Source organism: Caenorhabditis elegans, chromosome I (genome assembly GCF_000002985.6).
Source record: "Caenorhabditis elegans chromosome I".
Lineage (NCBI taxonomy): Eukaryota > Metazoa > Nematoda > Chromadorea > Rhabditida > Rhabditidae > Caenorhabditis > Caenorhabditis elegans.
This window is the reverse complement of record NC_003279.8, coordinates 1,766,456-1,791,767: the sequence shown is the minus strand read 5'-3', so window position 1 is coordinate 1,791,767 and position 25,312 is coordinate 1,766,456. Positions and strand designations below refer to the sequence as shown.

The 25,312-nt window shown below is 34.9% G+C and overlaps 3 protein-coding genes and 1 non-coding gene across 5 annotated transcripts; 2 read left to right on the top strand and 2 right to left on the bottom strand.

Annotated features, from left to right (window-relative positions):
* Positions 1 to 276: 276 nt before the first annotated feature.
* Y71G12B.42 lies at positions 277 to 370 on the bottom strand. Its single transcript, NR_101522.1, has one exon. It is a non-coding gene; the product is annotated as an Unclassified non-coding RNA Y71G12B.42 (non-coding RNA).
* Positions 371 to 1,610: 1,240 nt separating this feature from the next.
* Positions 1,611 to 23,881, bottom strand: ddx-27 (RNA helicase). The gene is made up of 6 exons (NM_058490.5): positions 23,269 to 23,881; positions 21,699 to 21,903; positions 7,952 to 8,076; positions 6,385 to 6,877; positions 4,343 to 4,732; positions 1,611 to 2,211 (listed from the first exon to the last, which is right to left on the bottom strand). Exons 1-6 carry the CDS (start codon positions 23,824 to 23,826, stop codon positions 1,763 to 1,765), a joined length of 2,220 nt encoding a protein of 739 aa, NP_490891.2. The 5' UTR covers positions 23,827 to 23,881; the 3' UTR covers positions 1,611 to 1,762.
* Positions 9,174 to 12,014, top strand: mtig-1 (MFS domain-containing protein). Its single transcript, NM_058492.4, has 5 exons — positions 9,174 to 9,258; positions 9,733 to 9,884; positions 10,271 to 10,655; positions 10,706 to 11,058; positions 11,642 to 12,014. Exons 1-5 carry the CDS (start codon positions 9,207 to 9,209, stop codon positions 11,927 to 11,929), a joined length of 1,230 nt encoding a protein of 409 aa, NP_490893.2. The 5' UTR covers positions 9,174 to 9,206; the 3' UTR covers positions 11,930 to 12,014.
* Y71G12B.25 lies at positions 15,835 to 20,401 on the top strand (the record flags this gene model as incomplete). Of its 2 annotated transcripts, NM_058491.5 has the most annotated exons (3): positions 15,835 to 16,274; positions 18,059 to 18,618; positions 19,986 to 20,401. In NM_058491.5, 3 exons carry the CDS (start codon positions 15,852 to 15,854, stop codon positions 20,224 to 20,226), a joined length of 1,224 nt encoding a protein of 407 aa, NP_490892.3. The 2 variants fall into 2 exon arrangements, with proteins under 2 accessions (NP_490892.3, NP_001293446.1); NM_001306517.3 differs by lacking the exon at positions 15,835 to 16,274 and having other exon boundaries at positions 18,068 to 18,618; positions 19,986 to 20,226.
* Positions 23,882 to 25,312: the final 1,431 nt, after the last annotated feature.

Sequence of the window (25,312 nt, the reverse complement as noted above, 5' to 3'; positions counted from 1 at the left end):
AATATATAAATAATGATCTTCGCGGCAAATTTTTTTTGACAATTTTTTATTCAAATTTTGGCCTAAAAAATGGGCGGAGCCTAACAAGAGAAACAAGTTTCCGGAGACGTTAATTTTTGGAAATTTCTTGATTTGGGCCATAATTTTCCAGATTTTTTTTAGTACTGATTCATAAAAAAGTAAAAAATTAGCTTTATTCAAAAAAAGAAAACTTTTTTTTTTCGAAATTAATTATCCTTATCCTTATCATCGAGGTCATCATCAACTTGCAATGAGTAAAGAGCCATCACATACACGTAGAATAGAGAAATCAATCGATACGTGGCATATTTGCGAAAACGACCGAACATTCAGATAGGTGTAGATTGAATAATGAATGATTTTTCATGGAAATATGAAATTTAAAATTAAAAAAAAAACAGAATAATAAAGTATGGGAAATAATATGAACAGTGATAAGAGATCAAAAGAAAACCGCAACAATTATCACTTTTGATAACAAATTTTAAGGTTTGGTAAATTGTTGCGAAAACTGGAACAAAAAAATTGGGCAAAAATAAAAAGTTGTCTAAATTTGTTGAAAATAGGTAATTCATATATGCTGAATTCAGAAAATCTAGGTTTAACCCGTCAAAAAATTTTAAAAAGTGGCAAAAATGGGCGATTTTTGTAAAAAATCACAATTTTGAAACTCCTCTAAAATGGTTAATTTTGAAGTTAGAGGACTCAAAAAATTACTCCGAAACATAAAAAATTGCCCTTTTTCAATTTCTAGTGATTTCGAACATTAAAAAAAAATTTTTGCCCAAAAAAAAGGACAGAAAACAAATTGGGCAAAAATAAAAAGTTGTCTAAATTTGTTGAAAACGGCTAATTCATATATGCTGCATTCAAAAAATCTAGGTTTAACCCATCAAAAACTATCAAAAAGTGGCAAAAATGAGCACTTTATTGCAAAAATTTACAATCTTGAAACTCCTCTAAAATGGTTAATTTTGTAGTAAGAGGACTCAAAAAATTACTTCAAAACCTTTAAAAATTTACTTTTTTCAATTTCTAGTTGTTTGGAACATTAAAAAAAACATTTTTTGCCCAAATTTTTGCCCAATTTTTTTTGCCCAAGATGGCTGAAAAAATTGTCAAAAATATTTTTATAAAAGGTCAAAATTTGTTGAAAACGGGTAATTCATTTATGGAGAATTCAAAAATTTAGGTTTAAACCATCAAAAACTATTAAAAGGGGCAAAAATGGGCAATTTATTGTAAAAAAAATCCGGAAAAAATCGTTTCCCGCCTTTTTTTGCCTGTTTAGAACCTATTGTGAATTTCAAAAGTTCTTTCCAAAAGAATAATGTTTTACGGAAACACAATATTCTGAGAATGCGTATTGCACAACATACTTGACGCGCAAATTATCTCGCAGCGAAAACTACAGTAGTCATTTAAAGAATTACTGTAGTTTTCGCTACGAGCTATTTTGCGCGTCAAACATATTGCGCAATACGCATTCTCAGAATGTTGTGTTTCCGTAATATGCGAATGTTTTCGAAGCTTTTCTTCAATATTTTACAGTATTCATTTCTAATAGTAAATTGCTTGTAGTCGAAATTATTTTGTCTGTGTTTTTTATTAAGAAGGCGAATGATGATAACAATGAAAAGAACATTTTGAAATTTTAAAACAAAAATTGGAAAGGGTGGAGAACAACAACAACAAATAAAAAAATTAACAAATTTGAGAGAAAAAAAAAACGTCGTGAGATTTAATATTTCTTAGTTTTCATGCGATGAGCGACACGAGCCTTCTGGAATTTCGAGTCTTCCGGTCCGTGACGTGCTGCTTTCACAGATTTCTTGGAGACCGAAGCCAACGCCGACGTGAATCCCTTCTTTGCACCAGGCTTCTGACCCTTCTGAGCCTTCTGAACTCCACGCGATCCGGCGTTAACGAGCGGAATATCTCTGAGCGAGGTTTTCGAGTTGGAGGACGCCTTCTTCTTGTTCTGAGCAGCTTTTCCAGCTCCTTTCGTTCCAGCGGATTCAACGACGGCACGGATTCTCTTGTTCTTCGAGTGACGGGCTCGCTTGGCGGCTCTCACGTGGAACGCTGCTTCGTGCTCAATTTGAATGTCTTCTGGAGTCTTCGCGGCTTCAGCCTTCTTTCGAGCGTCAACCTTCATTTGGCGTTTTTCTTCGCGTTTTCGCTGCTTTTCTGCAATTTTTGAACTTTTTTTTGAAAATTTCATTATGCGTCGAAAAAAAAAATTTTGTGGAAATTAATGCGGTTTTTAATGAATTTAAAATTTTTTAGCGAGTTTCAACAGAATAAATTCGATATATTTTGGCTCATTTATGTTCAAAAAATTAGGACTTTATCACTTTTTTGCATTAAAACCTAATTTAAAAATTTAATTTATGCTAATTATCAAGATTTTAAAGGAAAAAAAAACGGATTTTTGTAGACTTTTTTCAAAAAAAAAAAACTTTTTTCAAAGTAATCTAAAATTTCCTTTTCCGAAAGTTTTCAAAAAATTTGTTGGTTTTTCTTTGAAGATTTTTTAAATTTTTTACAATAATCAGTAGTCTAAAATTGACGTTCTTTATGAAAAATTCATTATTTAAAACGTTTTTTCACAGAAAATTAAAATTATTCAATAATTCTTCCCTTTTTCACTGCTTTTCCGCAATTTTAGAATTTTTTTTTGAAAATTTCATTTTTGTGTTTTTGCGCAAAAATTTGTAATTTTCGCGTTTTTTTTTGTAAGGTAAGGTTCAAAAATAAGAATTACTGTATATATTGAATTTTTTAAACGTTTTTATTTTCAATAATTAAAAATGTTGAGAAAATCAGCTTTTATCACTATTTTGGATTAAAAACAATTAATTTTTCAACAAAAAAATAGAAATACGTTTTGAATGTCTTTTTTTCCAGAAAACTTTTAAATTTCAGATGTCAATTTGTCGAAAAATAAATTTTATCGGCAAATTAACTAGTAAGAAACAAGGATTTATAAAAGGTAATCTTTAAAAAAAATTTTTATAGAAAAATTAAAAAATTAAACTTGAAATTTTTTACTAGAGCTGCCGATTTTTTGAGATTTTTGAATTTTTCAACGTTTTTTCTCAGAAAAGTTGACTTTGAAAAAAAAATTTGTGCAAAAAAATTTTTTCCGGAAAATTTGGCCCAAGACTTTTTGCGCTAAAATTTGTAATTTTCAGGGATTTTCAAAGGGGTTTCGCTGGTTTTTAGTTTCTTTTTTTTTTAATATTTCGAATTTTTTCAATTGGCAGAAACTGAAAATTTTAGGAAATTTTTTTTTGGTTGAAAATCAGATTTATCGGGAAATTGAAATAAAAAATAATTTATATTTTTTTAACAGAAAAAGTAATCTAAAATTTAATTATAAAGAAAGTTTTCAATTTTTTAAAAACATTTTTTTCTCAGAAAATTTGAATTTTTTCAGAAAAGCGATCGATTCTTGAGATTAAATTTTATTCCGAATTTCAAGTAAGTAGAATATAAAAATTAATTTTTTTTTCGGTTTTTTTTTCCGAAGATTTTTAAAATTATAATCAGTAGTCAGAAAATTAAAGTTCTTCATGAATTTTCTCAATTTTTGTTGAAACGGCAAAAAAAATTTTAATGAGGGCTTTTTCAAGAAATGTCAAAAATGGTAATTATCCAGTTTTTAAAACCTTTTTTTCAGAAAATTTGAACTTTTTCAGAAAAGTTATCGATTTTTTGATATTTAAAGTTAGTACGAATTTTAATTTTTTTAAATTTAATTTTTTACAACAATCAATTTTTTTCGAATTTTTCACCGCTTTTTTTCAGAAAATTGAATTTTTTCAGAAAAGCGATCGAATTTTTAAAAAAATGTTTAGAATAAAACAATCAATTTTTTTCGAATTTTTCACCACTTTTTTTCAGAAAATTTGAACTTTTTCAGAAAAGTTTTCGATTTTTTGATATTTAAAGTTAGTACGAATTATTATTTTTTTTATTTAATTTTTTACAACAATCAATGTTTTTCGAATTTTTCAACGCTTTTTCTCAGAAAATTTGAACTTTTTCAGAAAATCGATCGAATTTTTAAAAAAGTTATTACGAATTAAAAAAAAAAGTTTTTAGAATAAAACAATCAATGTTTTTCGAATTTTTCAACGCTTTTTCTCAGAAAATTTGAACTTTTTCAGAAAATCGATCGAATTTTTAAAAAAGTTATTACGAATTAAAAAAAAAAGTTTTTAGAATAAAACAATCAATGTTTTTCGAATTTTTCAACGCTTTTTTTTAATCAGAAAATTGAAATTTTCCAGTAAAATCATCCAAAAACACCAACCAATTTGCGACTCCTTCATCATCCAAACTCTTCTCTCAGCCGGAGCACCTCCATTCTCTCCAACTTCCAGTGCATTTTGTGTCTTCGCCATTGAAGCTTCAGCAATACGAAGCTCTTTTTCAGCACGATCCTCTTCATCAATCTGTTGAATAGTCTCTTCAAGCTCATCGATCCGTCTTCTATACGCTTCAACGACTTCCGGTGCAACAAGACGTTGTTTCAGTGTTCGATCGGCGTTCGAATTCACAATTTCTTTCAACAATTTTCGTTCGTCTTCTCCCACAAGTGAGATTGATCTTCCCGCTTTTCCGGCTCTTGCAGTACGTCCGACACGATGAATGTATTGTTTGATTGATTTTGGCATATTCATGTTGATTACTGTTTGAACACCTGGAAAAATCAACATTGAAAGAAGGTGTATGGGTTTGGACGATTTTGAACGTATAGACCCCAAATGTGCTCAACTGAACGAATTTCGTAATGAAACTTTTCAAAAATCTCGAATTTCTGAAAAAATTTTATGGCGGTTCAAAATTTCGAAAAAAATTGCCTGTTTTCACCGAAAATCTCCAATTTTCAAAACTGATCCGTGTTGCAGAGCAGTTTTGAAAATTGGAGATTTTCGGTAAAAACAGGTAATTTTTTTTCGAAATTTTGAACAGCCATAAAATTTTTTTCAGAAATTCGAGATTTTTGAAAAGTTTTATTACGAAATTCGTTCATTTGAGCACATTTTGGGTCTATACGTTCAAAATCGTCAGATTTCCAGATTTTTTTCTTTTAATGACAGAAAATAGGCCCTCATGACTGAATATAAATGTTTTTTAAAAATTAAAAAAAAATTTATAAAATTTTAAATATGATTTTTTTTCAATTCCCGCTCGAATGAGTGACGTCATTTTCGATATTTTTGCGTTTTTTGGCTAAATTCTTCTGTTTTTCTTGATTTTTCTTCTGTATATAATTTTCAAACACTTTTCCCTTAAATTGACGATTTTTAGGGCAATTTTGAAATTTTCGCCAATTTCTTTCGGGTGATAAAGTTTGATTTTGATTTTGGCATATTCATGTTGATTACTGTTTGAACACCTGGAAAAATCAACTTTATTTAAAGGTGGTGTAGTCGAATTTTCTTTATTATATACCCAAAATGAGCTCGAATGAACGAATTTCGTAATGAAACTGCTCAAAAATTTTTCAAAAATTTTTTATGGCGGCTCAAAATTTTGAAAAAATTACACTGATTTTGGCTAAAATCACGATTTTTCCCAGTTTTCCGTGTCACATTGGCCCGAAGTTGGCTTTTTTGGAATTATCGTCTTTTATTGCATATATTGGTAGATTATCTCATTTAATTTCGTCGATTAAAGTACATTTAAAGCCCATAGATAACCAATTTCGATGATTTTTGGTTACCAATTCGGCTTTAAATGTTATTTAATCGACGAAATTAAATTAGATAAACTACCGATATATGTAATAAAGGACGATAATTCCAAAAAAAGCCAACTTCGGGCCAATGTGACACGGAAAAATGGTTCGTGATTTAAATTCGTGATTTTAGCCAAAATCAGTGTAATTTTTTCAAAATTTTGAACCGCCATTAAAAATTTTTGAAAAATTTTTGAGCAGTTTCATCACGAAATTCGTTCACTTGAGCTTATTTCGAGTCTATAAGTTCAAAATCGTCCGAACCGTTAGTTCTCCTTTAATATAAAAAACTCAAGTTATAACGGCCATATTTATTGGGGTTAAAAAAAAAAAAACTGATTTGAAACGCCGTTTTTAAATTTCTCAGACATTTTTCCACAAAAAAAAATTTTGGCATTTTATTACGGTTTTTTGGTCGTTGCGGGCACAAAATATGCATTTAAAGGATCTTTGAGCGGCCATAACGTATTTTTTTTTGAAAAATTTTCAGAACGTCGTCTCATTACGAAATTTGCTTGTTTTGGACCATTTTGGATCTAAAAAAGGTCTAAAAAACCGAAGTCTCCAAATTTCGGTACTCCACCTTTAATAATGAACACAATTTCCGATACCTTCAATATCAAGACCACGAGATGCCAAATCAGTAGACACCAGCACATCAATTTCAGCTTTTTTGAACTTTGACAGCGATTCGATACGTTGTCCCTGTGTAAGACTCGACTGCATTTGTCCAACTTTAATACCAAGAAGTCCCAACAAAATCTGCATTCTTTGACAATCTTTTTTAGTTCTAACAAATACAATTGTATTCGTCTGGAACGTTCTTGTCACCAAAGCAGCCACCATCGCCTCTCGATCAGTCTCCCGTCCCGCGCGAATTCGAATAAATTCCTGACGAAGTTTCAACGCGGTGTCCGTATTCTCGTTGATGAAGATTTTCACGGGTTTTTGCAGCGACATCGACGCGAGCTCATCGATTTCTTCAGTCATTGTGGCCGAGAAGAGCAGAGTCTGACGGTTTTGAGCACAAAGACGGATGAGCTCGTTCATTTGATCACGGAACGCTTCTTCGAGCATTCTGTCGGCTTCATCTAGTACGAGAACCTGGAAATTGGGAATTTTACAGATTTTTCGGGAATTTTTTTTCGGGGGAATATTTGGAGTTTTGAAGAAAACCTGCAGAAACTAAAAAAAAAAACGGAAAAAGCGGAGAATTTTTTTTTTGGAAATTTTTCAGAAATTGCCGGTTTTGGGAATTTTCGAAATTTGCCGGTTTTGGGAATTTTCGACATTTGCCGGTTTTGGGAATTTTCGACATTTGCCGATTTTGGGAATTTTCGACATTTGCCGGTTTTGGGAATTTTCGAAATTTGCCGGTTTTGGGAATTTTCGACATTTGCCGGTTTTGGGAATTTTCGACATTTGCCGGTTTTGGGAATTTTCGACATTTGCCGGTTTTGGGAATTTTCGAAATTTGCCGGTTTTGGGAATTTTCGAAATTTGCCGGTTTTGGGAATTTTCGACATTTGCCGATTTTGGGAATTTTCGACATTTGCCGGTTTTGGGAATTTTCGAAATTTGCCGGTTTTGGGAATTTTCGAAATTTGCCGGTTTTGGGAATTTTCGACATTTGCCGGTTTTGGGAATTTTCGACATTTGCCGGTTTTGGGAATTTTCGACATTTGCCGGTTTTGGGAATTTTCGGCATTTGCCGGTTTTGGCAGTATTTTTTAGGGGAAATTTTAAAACTGCAGAAAAAAAAAGGTTTTTTTTTCAAATGTTCAAATTTTTAAATTTACTTTTGCACGATTTTTTCTGGATTTTTTGTGAAAATATAACTTTTCCCCAATTTTTCAATTTATAGGAATTTTTTAATTCTAACTTCAGGGGTTCGAAAATGTGCAAAATTTAACAAAAAACCAAATTTGGAAATTCACCAAAAATTTCCAAGAATCTACGATTTTTTTTGGCATTACGAAAAAAATTTACCAATTACTTTTTAATTTTAAATTGAGAGATTTTATTTAAAAAAATTAAATTTTTAATTTTTTACATAAATGTTTCTTTAAAAATTCTATGCGATTTTCGTTCGATTAAAATTGTAATATCCCGCAAAAGTTTTTTTCTAAAATTTAAACTTATTTTTCACAAAAAAATTCAGAATTCCGCCCAGCTCACCTCAATATTGCTCAAATTGAAGCTCGGCGAGTTGTGCAAATGGTCGATAAGACGTCCCGGTGTGGCAACGACGACATCGGGTCCCGAGCGAAGAGCTGCTTCTTGGGCTTTTAGATCGAGTCCTCCTGAAAAAAAAGAAAAATTTTGAAATTTTCCACTAATTATGTTTCTATTCTAATTTTTATAATATTGTGTTTCTTTTAACAACGATTAAAAATCGGCAATTTCGTCAATTGCCGGTTTTCAACATTTTCGGCAATCTGCAATTTATCCAATTGCCGGTTTTGGAAATTTTTGGCAACTTCGGCAATTGTCGGTTTTGGAAATTTTCGGCAATTTCGGAACTCGCCAGTTTTGGAAATTTTCGGCAATTTCGTCAATTGCCGGCTTTCAAAATTTTTTGCAATTTGGCAATCGCCGGGTTTGGAAATTTCCGCCCATCGGCAATTTCGGCACTTGCCGGTTTTCAACATTTTCGGCAATCTCGGCAATTTCTCCAATTGCCGGTTTTGGAAATTTTCGGCAATTTCGGCAATCGCCGGGTTTGGAAGTTTCCGCCCATCGGCAATTTCGGCACTTGCCGGTTTTCAACATTTTCGGCAATCTCGGCAATTTCTCCAATTGCCGGTTTTGGAAATTTTCGGCAATTTCGGCAATCGCCGGGTTTGGAAGTTTCCGCCCATCGGCAATTTCGGCACTTGCCGGTTTTCAACATTTTCGGCAATCTCGGCAGTTTCGTCAATTGCCGGTTTTCAACATTTTCGGCAATCTCGGCAATTTCGGCACTTGCCGGTTTTCAACATTTTCGGCAATCTCGGCAATTTCGTCAATTGCCGGTTTTGGAAATTTTCGGCAATCGGCAATTTCGGCAATTGCCGGTTTTCAAAATTTCCGGCAATTTCGCCAATTGCCGCTTTTCGAAATTTTCGGCAACCGGTAAGGCGATTGCCGAAATTGCCGAAAATTCGATTGCCGAACGGCAATTTCAGCCATACAATTAAAAATTCAAATTGATTCTCCACTATGCTGTAGTATGTAGTCGATCTCAACGTCAACGTGGTACATGTGCCTTTAAAATCAATTTTTTTGTTTCCTGCACTTTTTGCCCAATTTTTGTGCCAAAAAAGAGCATATATCCTTTGTTGTCTACGTCAGTGGTGCGTGCGTTCCCCTGCTGCGCAAACATATTGCCAATCATCAGTTGTATCAAATCCCACCAACATTTCACATTCACTTCTTTCTCTCATTTTCAACTATGAACCGACGTGAGAAGAGCCGCCACGAGCTTGCGCTCATCGCTTCTACAGGTTTGGGGGATTTGGGGGACAAAAATCTACAAAAACTGCTCGTTTCCGTATCTCATTCCGAAGAAAAATTGAAATATCCGGCAAACCGGCAAAGCACCGATTTGCCGAATTTGCCGAAAATTTCTGGCAAATTGTGGCTTCCCACCTATTTTTTTGGAAATTTCAGAATTTCAATTTCAAATGGCAAAATTAAACGTATCCTATAAATGTTCCTACATCTATTTTGAAAACTAAGCAAATTCTATGAAAATATGTAGAAAAAACGGGAAAAAATTCAAAAAGACACATTTTTAAGTGTTTCCGTCTTATAAAAAATCCCTCTAAACATTTCCGGCAAATCTAATATATACCGTTTGCCGGAATTTGCCAAAAATTTTCGGTAAATTGTCGGCAAATCGGTAATTTGCCGGTTTGCCGGAAAAAATCGTTTGCCGCCCAGCCCTGATCCCATCCTCGAAAATTCAACAATTCCAGGAGCATATCACACGTTCGATCAATGGACTCGGGCTCTGCTGCCATTTGCTCAATGGAATCTGGTGCCCGGCGTTGGAATGGACAATTTCATTTGGCTCACCGCACTTTCCACGTCGTTCACGCTGTTGGGAACGTTTTTCGTGGCGAGAATGGTAAGACTCTCTGACATATTTCCAATATCTTGAGGAGTAGATTTGACGAGTAACTCAGCAACCGACATTTCACAGGACAACCGAAAAAGTTTGTCCTTTCAAGTGTCGGCTGCTCCAAAACTCTACAGCTTTTTAGAATTATGCAAAAGAGCACTGTTCAGGCTAAGAAAATCGGAAAATCTAAACATCTAGCTTTTGATATTCTGCCAAAAACTCGTAGTTTTGATCAATGTTCCATAAGTTTCGAAATTTTGGAAAAATCGATAAAACTATCGCCGGTTTCGGATTATTTTTCGATTTTTTCCAGAAAAAACGAGATTCTCGATAAAATTACAGCAGTTTATTGCGAATTTTCTATCCAACTTTTCGAATCATCTAGTTTCCAGATCGAAGTGCTCGGCCTACGCAACAGTGCGATGGTCTCCACAGCGCTCATAATTCTCTACCAGCTCGTCGTCTGCCAGTTCAACAATCTCTACATCTACCTGATCCTTCAGTCACTGTTGATCTTCAACAACATGCAAATGATCATCGACGCTGCGATTCTGAACATGGAGAGCGAGGATGGCGACTACAAGAAGCGGACTCGGCTCATCACTCGAATCATGATCCCGCAGAGCATCGGGTACGCTCTTGGCCCCTACTGTGCTCTGCAGATGATCTTCTTCGTGACACCGTCGTTGGAGATCTCACAAGCTTTGTGCGGCTTTCTAGCGATTCTCACGTTGCTTCCAGTGATTTGGAATTATTTTCCAGATAATCCGAATTCCAGTAAGTGTATTTTGATCTCACCGCTTCTTCATATCTTTCATCTCGTTCAGACCTCTCCCTAGTTCCCGACCTGAGCGGCTACTTCGACGTGCTCAAAAGCGACAACGTGAAGCTCTACGCGGTGCTTCTTATGATGGTCACCGGTCCCTACACCGCCTACGACTCTCTTCTCAGAAACTCGATGGCATCAAGCGCAATCCGTGATCCCAACAACATGCACAATCTATTCCTCACGCTGGGTCTCACAACGCTCTTCGTCAATCTGATACTTCTTCCGAAACTTCAAACGATGATCTCCACACAGGCGCTGCTCTCCGGCTCATTTTCCGTGTTGGCCGGAAGTTATTTGTATTTAGCCGTATTTCACGACCTGATACATTTGTTCATTGGAATGCCTGTTCAGGTGAGTAGGGACTTCGCGAAATTCGAAGTTGTTACACGTGTTGTCAAAGCGCCCCATTTCGGCTTCTCTCTACGTAGATCAACAAAAATGCGGGGGGAGTTGAGACGCAGATTTCTCAATTGATTTTGCATGGTTAAGAACGTGTGCTGACGTCACATTGTTCTTGGTCGAAAAATTCCCGCATTTTTTGTAGATCAAACGGACAGCCTGGCAACACCACGTTTGCTAGAGCTCGAGTTTCACTTTTGGGAATTTCCGCAAAATATTTGCTTAGAAATTGCAGTAGAAAACCGATAAAATTAAATTTCAAGTCAGATCGACTATTGAAATTCGAGAATTAACGAATTAATTCGGCATAACGTCAGTTGTATGACTACAATCTTGGAAATTAGCAAGTTTTTCAGTACAAAATCGTTTTTCAAACGACTTTTCGTGTTCCAACTCTCCAAAAAAAAAAATGCTCAAAGACCATGTAGTCCCGGTAGTCATTGTTTGCTGTCTTCAGGTGTCAATCGACACACTCTCCCCACTCCATTGTTATACATATTATCGTATGCAATTGTTATTATTATTATTATTGCAGGTTGCCGCAGCGACAATCTGCATCGGCGAACTCTCCTCCCAACTGATGGGTGCCATCGGCAAACGGAAGGCTGGAACAGCGGCGTCGGTGCTCCGAATGAGCCAGCTCGCCGCGATTCTGCTCGTCCCGTTTGTGCACGGAATGATTGTTCCACACCACGACGTCGTTTCGCTTTGCGTGATGAGTGCTGCGATTTCTGGCGGAGCTGTTGGGCTTGTCAAGAAGTTTGGAAGTTCCATGGTTTTTAGTTCAGAGTATTTGCCCGGTTTCTCGGCGAAATTCGATTAGATTCTTGAGTGTTTTTTCCGACTTTTTTTTTTTTGAAATATCGGTGTAGTATTTAATGAAGTATTGTTGTTTCAATTTTTGAAATTGAAAATTCGAGTTTTAAGGATTTTCTGCGAAACATTGCCGGCAGAAATTGCCAAATTTCAGTTCCAAGTGGTCACTTTTTTCGTTTTTTGCAAAACTTCAAATTGGACCTCAAAATCGGCAAAAACCTTTCTTCATGAAATTTTTCTTTAGAGAGCTGGCATTGTGTGAAACGTCCACAACAAAAATATTCCCATTGGCAATCGTGTGATTTATGACTTTTTTAAAATCAAAATTCTCTTTGGAATTTCTTTTTTGTTGATTCAAACAGCCAAAATATAGTTTTTTTTTGGCAAAAAATAGTGATTTTTGCCAACTAATATCTATACTTTGAACTAATTTTAATAAAACCAATGCAAACCAAAATATGAGCTAACAAGGTATGGTGCAATAACAAGTGTCCCATTTTGGTTTGATCTTCAAAAAATGCGGGAGAAGAGACGCACGGTTCTCAACTGATTCCGCATGGTTAAGATTGTGCTGACGTCACACTTTCCTGGGGGGGGGGGGGGGAAATTCCCGCATTTTTTGTAGATCAAACCGCATGATGAGACATCCTGACACCTTGGAAGGTGTTTTTTGTCGTTTCCAGGCACTTTTCAGGCAATAAATGTCCTATTTGCCAATCATAGGCACGTTTTTTGTTGTATTTTCGCCAAATGTCTCCATTTTCCCAACTATTTGGTAGAATCGCATTCGAACAAAATAACATCATTTTGAAAATGTGTTGTTGTTTCCAGGTACAATATACATCCTATTTGCCGCATATTTCGCTAAAAAAGTTATTGTTTTCTCCTCTCCTCCATCTCATACGCGTGTGTCTGTGCGCGAGAAAAGTGCTGTAATCGGGCGTCGTCGGTCGGATGTTCAATGCGTACGGTGGTGGTGGTCAAGATGAGAAAGAGAGAGAGAGAGATGTCGCGAGTGAAAGAAAGTATAGAGAAATACAGGTTTCTTCATTCCTTCTCTCCCTCTCATTCTCTCCTTTTTCTTTTCAACACAAGACAATCCACAGCTATGCAAAAATCATCGCGAGGATTTGTTGCAAATGTCTTTTCTTTCTTCTTTTAGCCTCATTTCCAATAGATATCCGTTTTCATTTGAAACTTTGCTGATTTAAAAAGGCTTGTAAAATCCATTTCAAAATAGTATATCGGAAAGTGATATTTGATGTCTAATATGGCTTTTGTAGATATCCTTTTGGCAACCTTTATATCGACTTTTTGCCCGGATTTCGAGATAAAACCTCTTTTTTTAGCTGATTCTATCATAGTTAAGTCAGTATTTCAGTGGAAAAACAGCTTCATTGGTGTTTGGCAACAGATTTTCCTTTTTTCGAGAACGTCTAGTGCCAATTTTCAGCGAATAAAAAAATTTTCAAAAAAAATCGGATCTTTTTGGCTATAATTCGAGCAAAATAGATTCTCCATTTTAACCAGTGGACACAGTCCAAAGGATTTTTTAGGAATAAATGCTCCTTGAAAACCTATTTTCAAAGGTTCTCCAGAGAAACTTTCGGCGGCAGAAGCAGTTGGTTTTGAGCCTAATTGTTTCCAGAAGTTAGAATAACACAGTAGTGATAAATTCTTCTAGGTTTCCATGGAACCACGTGGTGTCAGAGTGTCTCATTTCGGCTTGATCTACGTAGATCTACAAAAAATGCGGCAGAGTTCTCAACTGATTTTGCATGGTTAAGAACGTGGTGCTGACGTCACATTTCTTCGGCAAAAAATTCCCGCATTTTTTGTAGATCAAACCGTAATGGGACAGCCTGGCTGGCACCACGGAACTTTGCAGCAAACGCAGTTGATTTTCAGCAAAATCTATTCCAGAAACTTCAAAACTGCTAATTTTGAAGTCAGGCCCTGGGGTGCCGGTTTGCCGATTTGCCGGAAATGCTCAATTCCGGCAATTTGCCGGTTTGCCGATTTGCCGGAAAAAATCGTTTGCCGCCCACCCCTGGTCAGACCATTCTAGGGATTTCATTGATTTTTCCATTAAAAATCAATGAACACGTCGAATTTCCGGATTGTTCCATCGATTTTTCGCTTCAAAAAAAAATCAATAATCCATCAGAATCTTCATAGTTCCATCTCAACCCCTCGGCCCCTTTTTATATGACCACATCGAGAAACAACATACAAAGAGAGGGACATAACCAGATCCCGCCGCCCCGCCGCCGGCCAACAGGTATTACATCGGCAATCACGAAGCATAACGCGGGGCTTTTCCGTCTCTAACAGCGTATAATGTTCTGTACTAAGTCGCCGCAGGCGGCCAAGACGAAGACGAAGAAGACGAAGAAGAAGAAGACGAAGAAGTGTGTGACGCGAGGCTTCTCCATTTGAACAATCCAGATTTGCCTAGCAGCGGGTTTTTCTTTCCATTCCGAGTGATCATCCTAGCGCGGGGAATCCTGTGTATCTATACTGCCATCGCACACATACATACATATCTTATCCTGCCATTTATGCGCTTTTTGGCTAGTTAAGCTTAAGCAACGTGTTGCTTTTGGCATTGATAAGAGCTTTTTTTCGTTGAAGTAGTAGATTTGGAATAGCTTCTCGCAAATGACACTTCTTGGCTGGTTTGTTTGACCAAAACGAATGTTTTAAAAAACTTTAAAACTTTTGGATTTTTCAAAATTTTGCCAATATTACCTCACTTTTATGGGGTTATTCAAGTAGTGTCGGAAAATTAAAAAAGTGTAGAAAAATGACGTCACAAATGGATTTAAAAAAGGTGGAGTATCGAAATCTGAGACTTTGCTTTTTCAGACCCAAAATAGTCCAAAACTGCCAAATTTCGTAATGAGACGTTCTGAAAATTTCTCAAAAAAAAAATATTATGGCCGCTCAAAGATTTGGAAAAAATGGGCAATTTTTGCATAAAATCTCAAATTTTGGCAACTTTTCAGTATCGCTGCTGTTGAAACTTAAATTTTATTTGATTATCACCCTTTAATGCATGCTTTCGTAATTTATTCCGTTCCGTGTTATTTCGTTAATTGAGATGCTTTTTCGGCCGATTCGGACACAAAATTGTATCATATTTGACCGAAAAAGCGTCTCAATTAAACGTATTAACACGGAATAAATTACGAGAACATGCATCAAAAGATGATAATCAAACAGCAATTAAGTTTCAACAGCTGCGATACTGAAAAGTTGCCAAAATTTGAGATTTAAGCCAAAAATTGTCCATTTTTTTCCAAAACTTTGAGCGGCCATAACTTTTTTTTTCGAGAAATTTTCAGAACGTCTCATTACGAAATTTGGTAGTTTTGGACCATTTTGGGTCCGAAAAAGCAAAGTCTGAAATTCCGGTACTCCACCTTTAAATCCATTTATGACGTCATTTTTCTACACTTTTAAATTTTCCGACACTACTTGAATAAACCCATAAAACTTTGAGGTAATCTTGGCAATCTTTTGGATTTTCTATATAAAATTTTGAAAAATCCAGAAGTTTTAAAGTGGTAGATTCGTTCTAAGCCAGGGGTGTGCGGCACTCGGCAAATTCGGCAAATTTGCCACACTTCCCTGTTCTAATCCTTGTTATGGGTCGTAAGCGGAGCTTTAGTCAGTTGTTTCGAGCCAAACGATGAGCTACTATAAAAGTTAAAACGCAAGCTTTTGCCATTATTTTACTTCTTCCTGTTCCGCTTACAAAGAATTATTCTCAATTTCCTTAAATTGGAATTTCTGACACAGACTTTTTTTTGTTAGCTCAGATCCAACTTAACGGCCCAACATTGTTGATTGCGTTGTTTTTTTTCCATTTTTCACATGAGCTCTTCACTCACTCAATTTTGATTTCAGTAACCAAAACCCTGGCCATGTCGCTGGAAAAGAAGCAGAAGGTGATGTTCACCTTATGCCTAGTCTTCGGACTATGGCACTTTGCAACTCAATGGACCACAACACTGCTCTCCTTCCTCCAATGGGACACCGAAGAAGTGATGACAATCACCGATCTCGGCTACATTCAAGCATTTGGCTCACTGTGCAACGCGTTTGGAGCATTGGCCGCCGGACAGCTCGCTGATACGCTTGGTGCTCAATCAATGTTCCTTTTATCCGCTGTTTTCACAGCGATCTACTATTCGGGAATCTCGTTGGCGAGATCTTGGTACGCATTCTTCTTCCTTCAAATCCTGAGGTTCGGATATCAATTGGATGGAACTGCCGAGATGTATTTGGCAACTGTGACAACGGAAAGTGAACGAACAAGTGCTCTCATGAGATTGACCATTCCACAGGTTAGTTGAAGCTTTCATTGAAATAAGCACGTGGTGCCAGGCTTGATCTACAAAAGACGCGGGAGTTTTTCCCCCCCAGAAAAATGTGACGTCATCACGTTCTTAACCATGCGAAATCAGTTCCCGCATTTTTTGTAGATCTAAGTCGATCAAATGAGACTCTCTGGCACCACGTGAATAAACACTGAGCTCAAAAAGTGCAGTAAAGTAGCTTGAATCTTGATATTTCAGATTTTCGAACTATAAAAAAGGTTTCAAAACGGAAACACATTGTGTTTTATAGATTTTTTAGAAAGCAAACTTTGTCATTTTCAGAGAAAAATTAAATTTTAACTCTGAAGATAACAAAACTTGCAAGTAAAATTCTATAAAAGTCATGGGGTTCCAGTTGAAAACGCATCTATAATTTCAAGATTTCGGAAAATCGAATTTCAAGCAAAGTTGGGGTTATTCATATCAAAGTGGGGTTATTCATGTGATGTTGAAAATTGCAAACATGTATTTTAGTACATTTTTCCCCTATTGCCGGAAAATGTAGAAAAATGCAATCATTTTCCCGCATTTTTCGACAATACACGTGGTGCCAAAGTGTCCCATTTTGGTTTGATCTACAAAAAATGCGGGAGAAGAGACGCAGACTTTGCAACTGACTTCAGATGATTTCTGACGTCAAATTGTTTTCGGGGCGAAAAATTCCCGCATTTTCTGTAGGTCAAACCGTAATGGGACAGTGGCATCACCTGTTACCCCACTTTTTATGCTGAGAGACAAGAGACGCATAGAAAACCCGTCCTTTGAGCATGTGAAGTAGGGAGGCGGCCAATGTCGGAAAATGCAAAAAAACAATGATTGCATTTTTCTACATTTTTCGGCAATAGGGGAAGAATGTACTAAAATACATGTTTGCATTTTTCAACATCACATGAAAAACCGCACCACTGCAACTTTTTCCTCACGAGGGACGAGGAAAAGTGGTTTCTAGGCCATGGCCGAGGGGCCGACAAGTTTCAGCGGCCATTTATCTTGCTCTGTTTGCCGCCTGTTTTCTTTCGTTTTTCACAGCCTTTTGCCGTTTTTTCTTATTAAAACTGATAAATAAATATTTTTTGCAGATGCTAAAACAATTTCCAAGTAAAAAAAAATTATGTATTCAGTCGGCAAGTAGCGGTGAAAGTGGGCAATGTAATATGATGGATTACGGGAATAAAAAGCCCAAACTTTTTCCCAAACATGATACATATGCTGCTTAGATGCTGAAACTACCTGATTTTAATAACGAGACCGCTGAAAAAGTTTTGAGGTTTTCAAAATTTAACTTTTTCGGTGAAAAAGTCGAGATTTTCGCACAAAATGTCGAATTTTGAAAATCTCAAAACTTTCTCAGCGGTCTCGTTATAAAAATCGGGTAGTTTCAGCCTCTAAGCAGAATATAAACCATGTTTCAGAAAAAGTTTGGGTTTTTATTCCCGTAATCCATCAAATTACATTGCCCACTTTCACCGCTGCTTGCCCACCGAATACATAATTTTTTTACTTGGAAATTGTTTTAGCATCTGCAAAAAATATTTATTTATCAGTTTTAATAAGAATAATCGGCAAAAGGCTGTGAAAAATGAAAGAAAACAGGCAGAAAACAAAGCAAGATAAATGGCCGCTGAAACTTGTCGGCCCCTCGGCCATGGCCTAGAAACCACTTTTCCTCGTCCCTCGTGAGGAAAAATTTGAACAGTTTGGCATGGCCTTTCACAGTTTCAAATTCACGATAAAACTCCAAAACTTTCCAGGCCATCGCAATGTTCTTCGGTCCAATTGTGGGCTCCAAGGTCGCCGCGTGGACTTCCCTCCGAACCTCCCAATTCATCGTCGGATTCGTGTTGGCCGGTACCATGATCCCAGTCGTCATGTTCTTGCTTCCAACCACCCACTCAATCCCCCGTCTCGCATCGGCTCGTCTCCGTCCACAAGACTATTGGCATATGATTTCAAAGAACTCGGCTCTCAAGGAGGGTCTCCTCATCCGTGCTCTTCTCATCTCGGCCTACGTCTGCTATGAGATGATCTCGCGTAATTTCTTGCTCAGAAACTTTATGCACAACACCAACGAGAGTGCCTACGTGCTTCTGACAATGTCGGCTTCTCTGCTTGCCGTTCAGTTCATCGTCATGCCAATTGTTCAGCGAACTGCCAGTCCGAAGAGACTTCTGCAGGTTTCTCTGGTGGCTCTTTTCGGAAGTTATTTGGCTGCCGCTTTTGCCAACAGCTTCGAGCAAATGCTCATGATCACCGCAGTTCAGACAGCAGCATATGCTGTTGCTTATGCTGAATCTTCAACACAGATTACCACGTGAGTTTCTGGGAAATACGGAGTTTCCTGGTGGGTTTTCTGAAGAAATTGCATTTTTGAAGCTTTTTTTCGCTCACAATGCAATTTTCTTCTCGATTTTCCGCCGAAAATGACATTTGCAAGCTGAACAGTTTGCATTTTGCCAAATATGCCAAATTTCGGCTCAAAATTTGCCAGTTTGAGATATTTCAGGTTGATTACCATTTTTCATCGAAAATTCAAAATTGTTGGGTAGAAAATAGAGCCAACGCTCAAATTTTCAGTGCCTAAAATTCTGCTTTTCGATTTAAAAAATTGCCAAATTCATGAAAATAGGTTATTTCACCTTTTTTGGTACAAATTTGGAAATTTGGCACAAAAATCTCGTAAAATTCGGATTTTCTCAGCGTTTTCTCGAACTTTATAGCAGGGGTGGGCGGCAATTGCCGGTTCGCCGATTTGCCGGAAATTTCGAATCCGGCAATTTGCCGATATGCCGGAAAAAATCGTTTGCCGCCCACACCTGGTTTATAGCCAAAAACCAATTTCTTTTTTTTTTTGGCAATTTCCCGATTTGCCGGAAATTTTCGATTCCGGCAATTTGCCGGTTTGCCGGAAATTTTAAATTCCAGCAAATTGCCGACTTGCCGGAAATGTTCATTTTAGGTAATTTGCCAGTTTGCCGATTTGCCGGAAATTTTCAATTCCAGCAAATTGGCGGTCTGCCGGAAATATTCAATTCCGGCAACTTGCCGATTTGCCGGAAAAAATCGTAAATCTCCAATTTTCACCAAATTTCTCCAATTTTCTAGTTTTTTTTTGTCAAGTTTTCGACAAAAGACCCAATTTCCCACTGATAATCCAAATTCCGATAGACAAAAAAGTTCCACCAAATTTCCACCAAAAAAACCAAAAAAAAACGGCAATTTGGCGGTCTGCCGGAAATTTCAAATCCGGCAATTTGCCGATTTGCCAGAAATTTCAAATCCGGCAATTTGCCGATTTGCCGGAAATTTCAAATCCGTCAATTTGCCGATTTGCCGGAAATTTCAAATCCGGCAATTTGCCGATTTGCCAGAAATTTCAAATCCGGCAATTTGCCGATTTGCCGGAAATTTCAAATCCGTCAATTTGCCGATTTGCCGGAAATTTCAAATCCGGCAATTTGCCGATTTGCCAGAAATTTCAAATCCGGCAATTTGCCGATTTGCCGGAAAAAAATCGTTTGCCGCCCACCCCTGGTTTATAGTCAAAAACCTCCAATTTCCACCAAATTTTTCCAATTTTCCAGTTTTTTTTGTCAAATTTTCGACAAAATAATCCAAATTTCGAGGGGAAAAAGTGCCAATAAATCCCAATTTTCACTAAATTTTCCCCGAATTTTCCAGTGCCGTCGAGCTCACCGACCTCGGAAAAGCCACCGGGCTCGCCTCAATGGTCCAATGGCTCACCCACTTCATTTTGCCAATCTATGCTTCACAGCTCGTGGAGCATCTTCATTACACCTTCGCTTTCTACACTTCTGCACTTCTTTCCGTCTTCTTATTCGCCTACATTTCCGTTTATGGAAAAGAAACACCGAATAGGTCGGGAACTCTGTTGCCATCACTTTCCGCAACCAATTATTAAGGTTTTTTTTTTGTAAATCAAAATTTTTTTTTTAATTTTTAATTTAACTTATTAATATAAACTTCCCAACGGGCCCCCCCTCCAACACTCAAATTGCCTTGTTTTTTTTTTAAATTTTTTGTTGTACTTTTTCAATTTAAAAATCGTTTAAAATTGAATAAAGGATGTAGATTTTTACTATTTGTTGAAAAATTAATTTTTTTTCAGATTTTTCTTCAAAAAAAAATTCAAATTTTCCGGAAAACTGGTTTTTTTCGAGAAAAATAGTTGAAAATTTTTTTTTTTTAATTTCCGATAAACTTTAATTGTTTTTTTAACGAAAAAAATTGCTTTTTCAGCTATTTTTTTTGATAAATTTTATCCAATTTTTTCAGATTTTTCTGTCTAAAAAATGCCAAAATTTCCGGAAAATTTAATTTTTTCGAGATAAATCCGATTTTACAAAAAAAGAGCCGTTTTTCTTCTTTTTTTTCAAAAATTAAAAAATTCCGGTGAAATTCAATTGTTTGTTATAAAATTAGTATTTTTCCGATTTTTACAAAAAAATTGCTTTTTTCAGCTATTTTTTCAATTTTTTTGATAAATTTTATCCAATTTTTCAGATTTTTTTTGTCTAAAAACGCCAAAATTTCCGGAAATTTTAGATTTTTACGAGATAAATCCGATTTTACACAAAGAATATCAGTTTTTCTTTGGAAAAATTTGAAAATTGATTTTTTTTTTGGTAAATTTTATCCAAAAAATTTTATTTTTCAGATTTTAAACAATATTTACAGATTTTTCTCCAAAAAATGCCAAAATTTCCGGAAAATTTAAATTTCTACGAGATAAATCCGATTTTACAAAAAAGGGCCGTTTTTTGTTGAAAAAAATTAATTTTTAAAATAAATTTTCTATTTTTCCGATTTTTTAACGAAAAAAATTGCTTTTTTCAGCTATTTTTTCAATTTTTTTGATAAATTTTATCCAATTTTTTCGGATTTTTCTGTCTAGAAAATGCCAAAATTTCCGGAAAATTTAATTTTTTCGAGATAAATCCGACAAAAAATATCAGTTTTTTTTTGAAAAAATTGATTTTTTGATGATATATCTCCTATTTATTTTTTGAAAAAAAATTGGTTTTTTTTGATTTTTTCATAAATGTTCCAAAAAATCCAAAAATTTTTATTTTTCAGATTTTCTCAAAAATTGGAAAATTTCCGGTGAAATTAATATTTTTATAATAAAATTAGTATTTTTCTGATTTTTTCACAAAAAAATTGCTTTTTCAGCAATTTTTTAATTTTTTGAAAAATTTTATTCAAAAAATCATATTTTTTAGATTTTTTCAGATTTTTAACAATATTCGCAGCTTTTGCTCCGAAAATTCAAACTTAATATTAAATTTTTTAAAAATTCCAATTTTTTACACTGTAAATTTTGGCTTTTTCTTCCCAAAATTTCCCAAAAAATCATCGCATTCTCCAACTAACCTGCACACAGACAAACTTCCAATTGAATGAACGTCGATAATTTTCGGAAAACTTGGAATACTTGAATTGCCAGTTCACGAGTTGGTACCAAAACGAGTACACGTGTACAACTGGCACCTTTCGGACGATAAATCATACGTTCGAGAATTGGAAGAACGAAGGCGGCGGTTTTTCCGGTTCCAGTCGCTGCACAGGCGCAAATGTCCTGAAATTGAACAGTTTTAGATCAATTTTTGAAGAAAAAAAAAATCACTAAATGTCCTTTTTTTTTAAAGGAGGTGTAGTCGAATTTTTTAAATTGCTTTATTAGACTTAAAATTGTCTGAAAACACCGAATTTCATAATGAAACTTCACAAAAAATTTCCAAAAATTTTTTATGGCTTGTCAAAATTTCAAAAAAAAAGAGCCAAATTTTGCTAAAATCTGAAATTTCGCACACTTTTCTTTGTCACAGCTGCTGGATTTTAACTTTTCTGAAATTATCACCTTTTTATCCTTATTTTGGTAATTTATATTTTTGGATGCCTATCAGCCTAAAAGTTGTCTCAATCATCGAATTTCCGTGATATAAATTACCAAAATAAAGATTAAAAGGTGATAATTTCAGAAAAACTAAAAACCAGCGGCTATGACAAAGAAAAGTTTGCGAAATTTCAGATTTTAGCAAAATTTGGCTCTTTTTTTTCGAAATTATGACCGGCCATAAAAAATTTTTGGAAATTTTTCGTGAAGTCTCATTATGAAATTCGGTAGTTTTGGACCATTTCGGGTCGGAAAAAGCAAAGGTTCAAATTTCGGTACTCCACCTTTAATTCTTGTCAGAAAAATTCCAAAAAAAAATTTTCCGCAAGATTGCAGTACCTTTCCAGTAAGTGCCACCGGAATACACGCCTGTTGTTTTTTTTTTGAAAATTTCAATTTTTTTTTGGACAGCAGTCTAATAAAAAAAACCCCAATCTGGTTATTTTTTCAGAAAAAATAATTTTTTTCACGAGAATTGTTTTTTTTTTCGCAAAAATGATAGAAACATTACCTTAAGTGAAAGTTGATTTTTTGCTGAAGAATTTTTTAAAAATTTAGTCCTGACAAAAATGTTAATCATTGGCTTTTTGTGTTTTTTTTTTTGAAAAGGAAGCAAATTTTTTTGAGAACGAAAAATTTCTGGTTCCTTCAATATACATATCCGTTTTTGGTATTTTTTTTTGTGAAAATTTTTTTTTCGGAAGAATATATATTTTTTTTGGAAAATTTGAATGTTCTTCAATTTTTTCTCTTTTTAAATTTTTTTTTTGGAAAAAAAAACGATTTTTCGGGCATCTTTCCAGTTTTTCATTAATGTTGAATTTTTCAATTTTTCCCAAAGGTAAAAAAAAAACTAAAATTGATTTTTGGCAAAAAATAAACCAAAACATTAATTTTAAGATTTTTCAATCCTTTTTTGCCTAAATTTTTTTCAAAATAATAATTTGGAGTCAAATAAAAATATTTCCCAGACATTTCACTACTCCACCTCTACTTTTTGTCAGAAAATTTCCAAAAAAAAAAATTCTCCGCAAAACAGCAATTCACCTTTCCAGTAAGTGCGACCGGAATACACGCCTGTTGAATAGGCGTCGGATCCGAATATCCAGCGCCGGAGCACGCCTTCAAAATCTGTCGGCTCAAATTCATTTGTTCAAATGATACATTAACACTCGTGTCGAGACTTTTTCCATCAATCAGCGCCGAAAAGAAATCCTCATTTTCCTGGGATTTCTTTGATTTTCCACTTTTTCTCTTCTCTCGTACAGTATCTCGTGTCTCTTTTCCACCCAATTGTTGAACATCATCCTCTTCTTCATCTTTCTCCTCGGCTTCAGCAGCTTCAGCTTCATCCTCAACAATTACAGCTTTTCCCGTATTCTTCAACTTTCTCATTTCGGCGATTTTCTCGTCCAGTGACGTTGGCGTCTGCTTTTTCAGATATTTCTGAAGATCCTCGGTTTCTCGATCGATAAATTGGGTGTCGCCTGACTCAAAAATGAAATCCTGAGCAAATTCTTCGGCGGCATTCGCCATTTTCTTCTTCTTTCTGACGGTTACTGCCTCGTCTTGGACTTGCTCGTCGTCCGACTCGTCGATTTCCATTTCTTCGTCGGATTCGACGGTTTTTGGGAACAAATTCACCATTTTTTTTTTGGCTCTGAAAATTGGGAAATACGATTTTTTTAGTGGGGGAGGGAATTTTTTTTGAAAAAATCCAGATTTTTTTGGATTAAAAAAATTAGGGCATTTTATTGGGTTTTTGTTGATTTCCAGAGGATTTTTCACTTGAAAAATATCGATTGTAATGGAATTTCTCTGAAAAAACCGTGAATTTCTCAATTTTTAGCTAAAATTTCAGAAAATCTCATATTTTGGAGCATTTTCAGAGGATTTTTGACTCAAAATTCTAGTTTTCACGGATTTTTCAGTCAAAAAATTTCGATTTTTATGGAATTTGTTCCTTTCAAAACCGGGAAATTTAAAAAAAACGACAATTTAATTTTGCGCTATTCAATTTTTTTGTTAGACAAAAATTACATTTTTTTGGCTATTTTTCTTGGAAAATTTGAATTTTCTATATTTTTTGGACACCAGTCAATTGAAAAAATATTTTTTTCTGAAAAAATCCAACAATTTTTGGATTTAAAAAAAATTGACATTTTATTTGGTTTTTGTTAATTTCCAGAGCAATTTTTCTGTCAAAAAATATCGATTGTAATGGAATTTCCATGACAAAACCGGGAAATTCTCAATTTTCAAGCTAAAATTTCAGAAAATCCCATTGTTTGGATAATTTTCAGAAGATTTATGACTGAAAATTGACTTCTCCGCGATTTTTATGGAAATTTTAAAACAAAAAAATCAATTTCAATGATTTTTTTAAAACAAAAAATATTCTCAATTTTTAGCCAAAAATTTTTGATTTTTCAGGGATTTTTCAGTCAAAAAATATCGATTTAAATAGATTTTCCTCGCAAAACCGTGAATTTCTTAATGTTTAGCTAGAATTTCAAAAAATTTAATTTTTGACTGAAAATTGATTTTTTAGGAATTTTTAGTCATAAAATCATCAATTTTAATGGAGTTTTTCCCTCTCAAAACCGTGAAATTCTTAATTTTTGCCAAAATTTTAGAAAATCTCAAATTTTGGGTTTTTGGGAACAAATTCACCATTTTTTTTAGAAGGGGGAATTTTTTGAAAAAATCGGAAAAAAATCCAGAATTTTTGCATAAAAATTTTTTTTTGGCATTTTATTTGGTTTTTGGAAACGATGGGCTGTAAAAAAGATTTTTTTAAATTTTGTTAATTTCCAGACGATTTTGCAGTCAAAAAACTACTTTTAATGGGATTTTTCCCTCTTTTTTTTTTTTTTTTTTGTTTTTTTTTTTTTTCATTTTTAAATGAAAAATTACGAATTTTTCGGCATTTTTCTGTGCTAATTTTTTAAAATTCTATATTAAAAAAATCTTTTTTTAGACTAAAATTTCGAAAACTTTGCCATTTTTGAACAAATTTTCTCAATTTTTAATTTTTTAAGCTACAAAAGTGAATTTCTACAAATTTTCGAATTAAAAAAAAAATTGAATT